Source organism: Pelmatolapia mariae, linkage group LG23, assembly GCF_036321145.2.
Source record: "Pelmatolapia mariae isolate MD_Pm_ZW linkage group LG23, Pm_UMD_F_2, whole genome shotgun sequence".
Classification (NCBI taxonomy): Eukaryota; Metazoa; Chordata; class Actinopteri; order Cichliformes; family Cichlidae; genus Pelmatolapia; species Pelmatolapia mariae.
The window spans coordinates 34,657,733-34,670,954 of record NC_086246.1 but is presented as its reverse complement, the minus strand read 5'-3'; the positions used below and the strand labels follow the sequence as shown (position 1 = coordinate 34,670,954).

The 13,222-nt window shown below is 35.4% G+C and overlaps 1 protein-coding gene across 1 annotated transcript in view; it reads right to left on the bottom strand.

Moving 5' to 3' along the window:
* LOC134621242 (inactive N-acetylated-alpha-linked acidic dipeptidase-like protein 2) overlaps positions 1–5,970 on the bottom strand; it is a 272,732-nt gene extending 266,762 nt beyond the window's left edge. The window contains exons 1-3 of the mRNA XM_063467671.1: positions 5,802–5,970; positions 3,985–4,162; positions 1,649–1,810 (exon numbers count right to left, since the gene is read on the bottom strand). Coding sequence (XP_063323741.1) covers positions 1,649–1,810; positions 3,985–4,162; positions 5,802–5,970 — 509 coding nt within the window. The remainder of the gene's footprint in view (positions 1–1,648; positions 1,811–3,984; positions 4,163–5,801) is intronic.
* Between the last annotated feature and the right edge of the window lie 7,252 nt (positions 5,971–13,222).

The following is a 13,222-nucleotide window of genomic DNA, read 5'->3' as shown; positions in this document are numbered from 1 at the left end:
GTATGAATGTGTGTGAATGTTAGATAGAAAGCACTTAAGCTTAGGTGGGAAAAAGCGCTGGTGTGAATGGGTGAATGTTGTATAAAGCGCTCTGGGAGAGTACAAAAGCGCTATAAAGGAATCAAATCATTTACCACACATGCATCACTATTTCTAAAATTGCAATCATCATCATCATCATCTTTATTTATAAAGCACTTTAAAACAACCACAGCTGATGCAAAGTGCTGTACATTGGAACTACATAATAAAATTTGCATGAATTGTGTTTAGCTTTGCCACCTTTACCTTACCCTTGTAATATTTCATATAGATAATTCTTTCTGCCTTCTTTCTTTTGTTTTAAACTGCATTCTGATTTTTTTCACAGCATCCCAACAAACTGTTTTTCCCATTATTAAAGAAAGCCTAAATATATCCTTAATGGAAACTGACAGGATTTGATATGTGAGGGCTAGTTTTAGGGTTGTTTGTCACAAAAAAAACCCCCAAAAACTTGCTGCCGCTAGTGCTACCTCTCATCTTTCTAGATGATGCAGCTAGGGTATGTCCTAGGTGACTTCCTTCTTGAGTTATCGGATTCAGTTTTCAGAAAACTTGACCTTACCATGAGGTAATGGTAGCCAAAATTCAAACTTCTTTGACATTTTTATCAGATGCTATTAGTAATATTACCAATTTGAAAATCCTATGTGGTCCTGTTCTCGAGTTATTGTGTTCACAAAGCTGGGTGTCTATAATGTCTACAAAGACAATGACGTATGTACATTCTATTTTAGCACCATTTTCTATTGCAGACCACTCCTCTAATTGCATGTTTCACCTATCTAAAACATTAGTCATATGTGTTGATGTTCTTAGTTATAATAAATGACAAACTCTTCCATGAAGGACTGACAGGAGCAACAAATAACCATTTAAATTCACTGATAACTGCGATGGAGAAAAACTTCATCATTCACACAGATGGTAGAGATGTAGTGTGTAAGTGTGTGTGTGGGTAGCTTTGGTGGTTATGGAAGGTTGGATGGGGGTGTTTCTGGCACCCTGAAATATAAATGTGAGAAAATAAATTATAAAAAGCATGGAAAACTCAGAGAGAAACCATGGTGACATGATTGTTTCAGTTCAGTGGCAAAGCCTGTTATCTCACACAGACACATACACCCAGGCATCCCGTGATCCTTTGGCTTGGAGAAAACAACGTTCAGGTTGATGGAGGTTTGTATCAGTGTTAGAAAAATAAATAAATTAAAAAAGAAAAAAGATTTGTTACCTGCTACTTTTTATCTCTCATTTTCTCCCCTTTCTCTCTTTCTGCTATCTCTGGATCTTTTCTTTCTTCTTTGGCTATAAATAGATCAGTGTCTGGCTAGAAGGTAACAAGTGAAAATAATAGTGAACTTAGGAGCCCTCAGACGGGTAGACAGAGACTTCCTCTCTGTCCACCTCTGTTACTACTTTTAAAAAATAATTCAGCCCTACTCCATCATAACCTTATTTTTTTCCCTTTATGATAACACCATTGATAACGCAATTAGTCTGTACCTAAACCTTACTGAGCTGAATAGTGTTTTTGAAAGAGTGGTTCCAAAGAAAGGCATTTAATTCGAGAAGGGCAATGTAAATTTTGAAAGTGGGGGCTTACCTTTGAAGGGCATCTATCTTGTCAGCAGTAATTCCTTTTAACAACTCCTCCAGCAGGTCGGAGCTATCGGGTGGCAGAACAGGTGTTTTGATAGTAGATGTGTGAGTAAACCAACCAATCAGGGCACCAAGGACAAAAAGAGCCACCCCTGCCAGGAAGTATCTACAAAGAAGAGAAGGGAGCAATCACATATTAATGCTAAAGTTATTCCATTATATAAGGAATCAAAGATGCTATTAAGATGTATTAGATATATATTGTATAATGATATCATCAGTATCATCTGGCTTTCGCTAGGAATGTATATATCCTTTTGATCTTGGCCTATCCCTGAGTCTTACTGAAAAAAATCTGTTATATTTACAAAATGTAAATACCTTAATTTCTAAAGACAACCAAAGCTTGCAGCTGCTTAAGGTGTTATCTGATGTTTACAGCCTATCTGATGCATATTTGGTTTTGGCTTCATATATTATTTATTATCCAGATAATTAGTTTACCCTTCTTAATCTATCTAAGACCTAGGTAAAGAACTGCTGTAGAATATCCATACACTAAATTGAGATCTACACCTACATACATGCCAATATAAAGTGGATTTTTTTTTGATTATTTTTTTAAACGCTGAGAATGATTTTTTGTTCATCAATAAACAAATTTAAAAAATCAGTGCTGACTATTTAACAACATTAAACAGCCTGTATTTTGCATATGCCGGACTCGATCAGTCCTGCAACCCAAGTCAGTCCTTTATAACGCAGACTTCTTCTTGCTTTTAATCATATTAACTATATTGCTGAAATTCTTGTTGTAGTACACTTTCTAAGACTTATTCTCTTCTTGATTTAAAAAACACATTTGGATATATGTGTATGGTAATATGTGCTTCTGACATTGAAGATTAGATGAAGAAGTTGGAAACACAATTTGGAGAAAAGTGCATTGCTCACACCCCCCTGTAAGTCCCTAAATGAGTTGAAACAATGGTTTATTTGTACATCCAATTCAGTCTTATTTGGCAGCTTGTTTATTTCAAAACCACCAAACATTTATTACGAACGAAGTAACAACTGAACACTCTAGTCATAAGTACTCCTCATAAACTTGCTGTTGTCTTGAGGAAATACAGATCAATAGAGTCATCTAACTAAGTTGAGAGTCTTAAAAGTAAAACAATGCTTGCACATAATGTAAAGTTTAATATTCAAAAGGCATTCTAGCAGGTACTGTCAATTACAGAACGTCTAAGAACACAGAGACCATTCCCAAACTTTCTCGTAATGGCACTGAGTAGGGTAATATAGATACAGTATGTAATAATTAGACATGAAAGAAGGAGAGAGGAAGAAGTAGATTCAGTGAAACATTCAGATTAGATGATGTTTAGCGTCAGCAGTGAGAGGACAAAGGGCAAGGACTTTTTTAGTTCCACTTTCAATTCAATTTATATGCGGGGAACAAATATTCATTGGTATAGACACGAATGGCAAGAGTCATATAATAAAAACAGATAAATGTCATCAGTGTTGGGTGTAACAGATACCAAAGATGCAATAAGATTACTATAATGACATTACATTTATCAGTAACGCAGTAATGTAACAATGCATTACTCTACTAAAATCAGTAATTACATTATGGTTCCAATTATGCTGTTATTTGCGTTCCAAAGGCTCTTCAGTTTTTTTTGCAGATGATTTCAGTTTGTTTGAATGGACACGGAAACTAAGAAGTGGTTGACACTTTTTTAAGGGTTAGGGAAATGGACAGTGTTTTTTTATGGAGTAATGCAAAGATTGATCTCATAAGTTAGACAAGAGGAAAAAAATGTTTCCTGGACCAGTGTTTTCATTACCTTCTAGCAAATGAAGGCCCTGAATGCCGAATTCTTTGTCCACAAAGATTAAACGATAATAAAACCTGCATGGGTTAAAATTCAACTCACTCCAAAACTGCATTGCTACTCTTTAATTGCTTATTTGTTTTTGTTTTTTTTGTTTTTTTTATCATAATGCTATTGCAAACCTTTGTCAAAGGCAGGCTATAGAGCAACAGTATGTTGTAATAACCGAGAAACGCAATGGCATCCATTGTGAAATTACACCATATTTATTTTATAGTTTCATGGTTCTATTTTCCAGTCTTATTTGTTCCCGTATTTAAAGTACTATATCTTTATTATATATATATATATATATATATATATATATATATTTATTATCGTTATCATCTGTTACATCATTGCAATGCATAAACTGTCAATATGATCTAAGTTCTAAAGTGAAACAAAATTCTACAAAGGTGAGTATGGGCAGGTACAGTGATCCTTGAATTACTTGACTAGGAAACAGTGCAGTCGTCTTTGCCCTTTATGTCCAGGAGCCCTGGTGAAATGGGAGATGTAGTTGGGATCTTCTTGAAGTCGTTCAAATCGTCCATGTGGTGAAACTGATACAGAGGGCTGGATGGGTTCCATCAGTTCAGGGTCAGGGTCAGGACCAGGGTCTGAACACCCTGAAATTATAGCATTGAACACAATTAAAGTCAACATTACAGCATTACTGTCACAGGAGTTTGTGTGTGGAACAATTGTAAAGATGAAGTTAAAAAAAAGTACAACGCTACATAACTTCATAAGTTTAAAAACAATAAACAGCACGAACATAGAAAATGTGTCCCTCTGTGATGGAGCAGTATAATTGTATTCTAATGAAGCCTTGTCTTCATTTATGTTGATCAAGGCGAGAGTAACCCAAGCTGAAAGTATTCATTAAGGTATTTGTTACACTTCATAAACGCATGGCACAACATAGAAGAGCCACCTCCACAGGACAAGACTTGGCTGTCCATCCACATCTAAAGGATAAAGGTCACTCTTTCGAGGATGCCAATGTTCACATTTTGGACAGAGAAGACAGATGGTTTGAAAGAGGAGTGAAAGAAGCCATCTATGTCCACTGTGAATGACCATCTTTGAACAGAGGCGGTGGCTTACGACATCAACTGTCTGCCATCTATAATCCCGTTTTGAGGTCCCTTCCCAGATGCCTTAACGCTCACTCACATCCTGGGCCATCTGACCTCAGGAAATCACATGATAGGGTGGGGCTAGGTTTCACAATGAGCTCACCCGGAACTTTGGCCGATTGTGACCTACACCCGTTTTCACACCTTGGCTCATCTGATTAGGTAGAGGATCATTAGGTGGTCCATTGTACCTCGTGGGGGATACTCCCACAGGGCTTAAATCTGAGACTCTCCACCATTTGACCCTAGAACTGCAGAAGCTTCTCGGATGAGAGGTGAAACATCTTCAAGAAACTCAAAGAAATCCAGACACTTTTCTTTCCAAGCTCCTTAGAGTATTCGTTACATGGATATAATTTCAAACACAACTCAGTTTACAAAACAAATATAAAGAGATCATTTTTACAAGGCACATATATTTAGTGGGGTCTTAATCACAGGGTTGATAGGCCGATGTAAAAATGTAGCTCGTTTTGGTTTGTAAAATTGTTTTATGAGTGTGTAGACTTGTATATAGTTACGAATTACTATTTTAGTTATATTTACATGTTCAAATAATAAAAGTATCAATTAATCAATCAGTCATGAGATTAAAAGGGTTCAATACTTTTGTTAGTTAGTTAGTTAGTTAGTTTTCTCTGCCAAAACCATAACATTGCATCAAACTCAGTTTAGGGAGGTAAATGCTAACATGCTGAACTAATGTCAAATAAATAACCATTGTGAGCATATTAGCACATCATCATGGAATTAATCTCAGGCAATAATAAAGCCAATCATACTGAAAATAATTTGAAACTCAGTCTTTTTTAACCACAGGCAGATTGGATTGGGTTATAACTTTCTAATTCTTTCTAACCTTTTACTGTAATTAGGAGAAAACAGACAAAATAATCAATATTTGGTTTTCAGTCGTTAAACTGATTAGCCTACTTGCTTCAGAAGGCATAGGATAGAAAGCTTTTGCTTATACAGAACTTCAGGCACAACTTAAACAGAGACATTCAAAGCTTAGAAACTCAAGTTTTGCTTTAGGGTACTTATAAGGTTTTGAAACCATTAGCAGATATCTTATCAAGCACAAAGTGTTATAGGGAATTGCAAATGAAATGAAATCAAACCTCACCTGATCTCTGGCAGTCTATATGTTGCATCTGCATGCGGTCCATGCTTGGCCCCGGTTCCTGCAGCTCTTCCTTGTCCAGATCCCAGTCAAGGTCTAGACCTCCAGAGCAGTGCAGAACCTCACCGACCAGCGGACCACCCTGGGCATCACACACCTTCCTATATGCCATTATCTTACCTGGAACACACATGCAAATAATTTAAAATGATTTTATGTTTATGTAATAACACAAGTTTCAAATTTCTAATAAATGTTTCTGATACTATAAAATTGTTTCATGAAGGAAACATTAAAATCCTTGTACAACCCTGGGTGCAAATGTTTCCATGTTATTTGTTATTGAGATCACAGGACTTTCAATTCTTTGCCTTTTCTTATATTTAATATCACTATGAATGTGAGCTATAAATCACTTGCTTCAGCTGAAATAGAGCATAATAGATCATCTTTCCTTAAAAGCATCATCTCCTCTCGTTATCTGAAAGTAAAAATAAAAAGGGAAAAACATATATAATGGGTGCAACAACTTTTAATGACCAAAAAAGTTAGCAGATCCTTAGAGCAGTCCATTTTAGACAATGATAGCATATTGCATATGTTGACATACGCAGTGTCTACTGAGACTTATTTGGAAGTAAGCCAGGCAGTGTGAAATGAAAGTCCACCACCTGGGTCGGATTAAAACTGCCTCATTTGACTTAAGGTAATGGATGTTACATTCGTGTGGGACAAAGAATAAAATTTGATAAATGTGGTTAAAAGCTACTTGGGCTAAGTGACTGACCAGAGCCTCTCAGCACACAATTATGAAGAGTAAAAGCACCACAGGGGGCTGCGATTCATTTATACACATTAAAATGACAGAGAGAAGGCCAGTTACAAGCTGTTAAGGCAAGTTAAGTAGTGAATCTAAGTAGATGTAAGTGTGTGTGTGTATGTGTGTGCAAGTTTGTGTTTGTGCATGCAGAATTTGTCGAGACTGTAGGATAGTATACGTGTTGGTTGTGTTTTGGCCAGTAAAACCAACTCTGGGTTCAATACAGCTCCTTAACAGCATCATTAAATCTCAGTGTGGCTGGTATCACATGCATGCATAGACTGCGTGTCTGTTTGTGTATGTGTCTGTGTTATCTGAGTGAAGATCAGGTTTATAAAATCTCCCAGCTAGTGTCTCAGCATGTCATCAAGTTTAACAGTGCTTTTTATACGCTATTCCATCAAAGTCCACCATGAATGGGCAAATGAACTGCCCAATCAATAACCGCTTGTGGTAAGATAAAAAAAAATAAGAGAGAGGGACAGAGAGAGAGAGAGAGAGTGAGAAAATAAATACAGAACAGCATCAGACTGGCTGTCAAACTTACTGGCCCTTATTCTGTGTGCATTGACCACTTCATACTTGGCAGTTTATTCAATGTTAACTGGTTAAAAAAAAAAAACGAAAGAAGAAAGGACACAAAAAGAAAATCATGTTAACATAAAAGTCAGTGATGCGGGTTTGAAATAGCAAGTAACGTGGTTACGAATAAGTTACAACTATTCTCATTACTACAGTCATTGTTTGTGTAATTGTACTTATCTTAAGCCTTTTTATACTGTAATGTTACTTGTCCTTAAGTATTTATTACACTAGGCCATTTACTTTTAAAATTATTATTAGCAATTGAATGGGCTTACAATTGTGGTTACTTTAACCCCCTTTCAAGAGTTGTTCCAGACAAACATTGGGTGTGGATGTGTCCCAGAAGGGGTTCCCCACTCAGTGTTGCTAAACAATGATGCTGGACCTCTTTCTGTACGCAATTTTATCAAGCTGAAGAGAACAAATTAAAAAGGGGCAGGAAGTCGGAGTCAGGAAAAAAAAGGAAAAAATATGCACAGAACAAACATCAGAAATGTGCCCAGTGTGAGTTAAAACCATGCTAAGGATGCAAGATGCTACTCACAGAGATAAAACCAGATGACGTTTGACCTCATCTTAACAAACATCCCAACAAATAAAATCTTTTGTATTTATTTTTCAAGTTTTACAATGCAATATACAGTATATATACAAGATAAGCCTCTGTGATTGACTGCTATGTTTATCGTCACCAGACATATGACTACATATATATAGTATAACAGTCAGTATTAACAATGCCAATAATAACTACAAGTAAATCAACAAACATATAAAGAACATAGTATATTTTGTGTTTTTTTTCCTTTCTTTGTTTGTGATTGTTTCTTTTTATTAGCAAAGGCAATTATTGCACTAAATACCAAAATAACAAAAGAACACAACAATTGTTGGTTATAATAATGATTGTGATTTTATTGTTTCTAGCTCAGAGGAGCTGTGAATCGATTACAGATCTGAATTGTCCCTGTTTAGACACTGCATCGGTTTCTGTTTTACTGATTACAAAGCCGGATTTAGATAGAGAGGAGACGTGTCAGTGTGACAATTACATGAAGAGTTTTAGAGAAGAGAGAAGACGGATACAGTGAAAATGGTACAAAAGCAGTGGCAGAGATACAAAGAAACATAGTTGAAAACGGGAAGCAAGGAAAGAACAGAGTGTTTATAGATGAATAAGAGAGGGTAAAAAGCAGAGGAAAGAGGTCTGGGAGTTCCTTGGCATCAATCTTCAATGCTCTACCACACTTTCATTACTTCTAGCTCAATGCAGATGAAGGCTCCTCTCAGTAAAATGGAACAAAAGTTCATTTAACTGCTGACCTTCTGTTACAGCCTCACACACACTGCAGTGGCTTTCACTTGATACCTATCACTGCAGGAGTTATAAGATTCTCACTCTTTTTTATCTTTTTTTGTACATGTAATTTAACTTGTTGCATTTTTCGTATCGATTTTTCATGTGACATCCACAGATTTTATATATATATATATATATATATATATATATATATATATATATATATATATATATATATATATATATATAAATATATATATATATATATATATATATATATGTTACTGAAAATGTATGTTAAAAGATGTTCAGTATATCTTAAGTTTCCATATATGTACTTCAGACTGAATTCCATGGACAGAAAAGACAAAAAGTATAAATAAATGGACAAATAACCATCTGTTTTTACTATCTTTCTATTGACTGGGGATATTGACATTAGGAAAAGCAAAAATCTGGATAACTTTACCAGCATCATTGACATCACAAATTGATGTTGATTGATTGTTGCTGTTCATGTCAATTATTGAGTGATTTTCAACTTTTCCTGTACATCTTAATCCAAAGTTGTATTAAACATGGTGTCACTTAATTTAGCATTAAGTTGGCAATTTATTTCACTCTTCCCAGTATTTGTCTTAAAATTAATTATTTGATTTACTGAAGGCTTCTTGATTTCTCCAATCCACACAAAGACACATTGTTTTTTTCTGTTAATTTTATTCTTAGAAATGTGCAATGCTAACCACTGCTGTCTTTAAAGTTCCTGAAAGTTAAAATGAGAAATCCTGACAAACTGTAATACCAATAATTCCTTAAATACGGAATATGCCTGTTAATCAAAAGTAACCCTTGAATTAAACTGACATTCTAATTTAATTTCCAATTATCAAAATTAATCAAAAGTAATTAATGTAATCATGTTTTATTCAATCATCATTATTCCGGTGGAGTTTTAAGTACACAATCAGCAAACTGTTGGTGTCACACCTGAGTAGCAATCCACAAAAATTTCACTTTAAGTCTAAATCAAGATAATTATTGCTCTTCATCCAACACCCACTCCACTCTTTGTCAGTTCGAGTTAGATGCCGTCTCCCAGCTGTAACCAAAACATCACCACACTTTAAAGCTCTTTTTCAATAAATGATGTAGCGAGGGGGCAACTTTTGCCCGTGGGTTTGCCTGAACGCGTCACAGAATTTTTAAGGCTCGTTATGCTTTGAGAAGTAAAACAAAATGTTGCTCTTTGAGCTCACGGCTTCATTTCAAAGTGTAACAACATTTGACAGTGCCAGTGTATTGCCATCTGTATGCCTTTTCTGACTTGATCTTAATTGAGGTGACAGACACATCATTTCAGAGGATGTAGGCATAGCAGCTACATTTCTCTAACAAATTAAAAGCATTTGTGCAGTAAAAAGTTCATATAAAATTCAAAGCCTACAGGAAAAGTGCAGCATTCAACTCTTGACACTAACTTCATACATTTATCATTTATTTATTTGATAATTGTCATTATATCAGACCTTTACATTAAATTGTAGTTTTAGAAACCAACAATAATTTCAGGGATGATCTGCAGTTAAATTTGAGAAAAAAATCCAATTAGAGATTGACATTAAAAAAATGTAACTTAGGAAGGATTATAAGCTATGCTTTTTGCTGAGCAATGACTTGAGTGCAATAGCTATGACACATCAGCATTTAAATGGAAAAACTTCTCAAACTTAGTTCTATTCAATGGAATAGTGCTTAGCTCATTGAGGAAAAATAAATCTCTGAACATTTTGCTGGATATTCCACTTCTGGTGAATTTGATGCAAGTTTGCAATGTCTAGCTGTACATTACTAGCTGTAGACAAGGTTTATTGTTCTGCTTACAACTAGGCTAACTTACTTTAAAGCTGCTGTGACTGACTAGCATTAACAAGTTCCTTGGTTACAGTGTTGTGTATAATATCTAGCACCTCATTTTATCGTTTGTCTTTTCATATTTTAGGAATTTATTTAAAATTTTCACTAGTGCTAGTTTCACTGCTAGTTTCAATTGTGCGTTGTTTATATTATATAATTTACATTGGTGAAGTAGAAGTAGTAGATGTTTTAGTAGATCAATTTTATAGCAACAAATTTTAGGCAAATATGCTAAGACATAAAAAAAAACGTTGAGCAGCCATAGTGAGGGAGAAAACAGTCCAAAACAATTACGTAGTTTGTTCAATGAGTCTTAAATGGCTCTGTTATGTGCAATTACAATTTAAAGTAGGCTTTTTAATAGCAATCAATTTCAGAGTCAAACCAAGAACAAATTCTGCATAGCAAATGAAACGCCTGATGCAAAAGCTACTCTTTGACCTTCAGAGCGAGCGCTCCATAATGAGACAGATCTGTTGCTTTGAAGAGGTGTAGAACAATAGCACTGGTATGCTGGGACAAAGACCCTCATCAAATTGTTCTTCTGATATGAAATACTTGCACAGATATTTGTGTAAGATTACTATTTATATAGCAGGGCAAATGCAGGCTTGAGGAACAAAGTTGTCATTCATCTTTTGTCTTTCAGCTCTAAGCAGATTGACAAGCCATCTGCTGTATCTGCTACCTTTCACTACTATTCGCCTCTCATTCATAAATTACTGCATCACCAGTTTGCTCTAGACACAGCTGAATACACTTAGTGTGATCAGGGCAGAGACAAAGAGTGAGAGAGAAAGAAAGAATATTTTCCCAAACACTTCTCCTCACCAATCATTTCATTTGACACGACCTTGTCAGCTGCCGTACTTACAGAGCAGGAAGTATGCTGTCAATCATGGATTTCCCTCTCCCTGCCACAGAGAAGCACAGACCACAAATTATTCATTTTTTTCACATAAATCATGCATTAAAAAAAAACTCAAAGTTGCCATTCACTGTATACTTTCACATCCACGAATACTGTACAATACACACAAATTTTAAAATAATTTCTACCCTGATGTGTGTCCCAGTAGTGTTCTAGGTTAATGCAAGAAAGGGTAAGACCACTGGGGACAAATAAGAAAAGCAAACAGCAGTGTAATGGAATAATCAAGCATCTCCATTAAGACTCTGTTCACATTCTGTGGTGGTTGGTAGCAAATGAGGTCCTTGCATGAGTGGGAGTGCTAAAATGCAGGCTTATTTGCTAACAGATACATGGGACTGTCTGGTTTAAGTCAGTATTTAGAAAAAAAATAACAATCTTTTTTCTTTTTTTCTTTTTTGGTAGAATGGCATTTTACTTCATGCCATGCATTTACCTTAACTTTGGAAGCATAAGTGAAAGGAGCCTTTAATGTCCCAATGTAAACCTTTTACACTCTAAACTTCTAACAAGGGTTGCATTTGGTTATATTTTCGATTTGCAACATATCATCATTCTAATGGGTCATCTATTATTTATCCATATCATTGTGGATTTCGTACAGTTTTAAGGTTAAAATTCATGTCACAGCTTGCAAAGCAAAATACAGCCACATCCTTACAAACTCCAGATAATATTGCTGATATAATTTTTCACACTTATGTGACTAAAGGTTAAGGGAGAGAATACTGTTAATATAATTTAATCTGACCATGAATTCTACAAAGTGCATCAGTATAATAAGCAATGAATTCAATGTTCAACATTAACCCTCTTCTGCAGAGCATTGGCCTTAGGCAACAGAAATTTTCTTAAGCCAAATGTCTAGTTAATGCTTTTAGAAATGATTAAAACAAAACAGAAATGGTCAAGCAGCATTTGAAGAAAACACTTTTTTGACACTTGTCACAGGAGTACATGGTGTAAGATGAAGGGAAGATTATTTGCCTTAAAAATGTATTAAAATGATATGACATAAACTATAAATAAAACAATGTGTGTGCGTTTGTCTGTGTGTGCGTGCAAGGTCTGTGTAGAGACTGTCCCTTTTAAGTTTTCTTCATTTTGTCTGTTTAGAATTGTGTTTTTTTCTGCCTTCTCAGGGCAACACTGTTTGGCAATGGTGACTTTTTAAGCATACCTACAAATGTGTTTAAATATATTTGCATTTTTATTTACCTCACTGCTTTAAACATTTTGAGTCAAAAATAGGCACGACATTAAGATAGACAACAACGACAGTGAAGAGAAGTAAAGTGGAGAGAACAGTTTGAGAAGACATGAAAAATAGTATTTTAAAAATTGCCTGTCTAGTTGATATAAAGTCATTTACACATAACTAAATCAAATGTGTAAATAATTTTTTCTGACATATTTATGCCATCTGAGTAGACTTGCAGAGCATAAAGCATACAAAACAGGAGTATATTGCTATGCTGTAGTCAGTCTTGCTGTATTTTCAGTGTTTTCTTAAACACACACAAACACACACACACACACACACACACACACACACACACACACATGTGTGTATTTATATCCTTGTGGGGACATCTCATTGACACAATGCTTTCCCTAGCCGCTTACCCTAACCCTAACCATCAAAAATGAATGCCTAACCCTGACCCTGACCCTAAACCTAACCATAACCTAATTGTAACCCTGACACTAAAACCACATTTTGAGTCTCAAAAATGCCTTCAAACTCGTGGGGACCGGGATTTTGGTCCCCACGAGGGCTGATTGTCCCCACAAGTATAGTAAACTACCAATTTTTGGTCCCCATGAAGATGTTAATACCCGTCCACACACACACACACACACACACACAC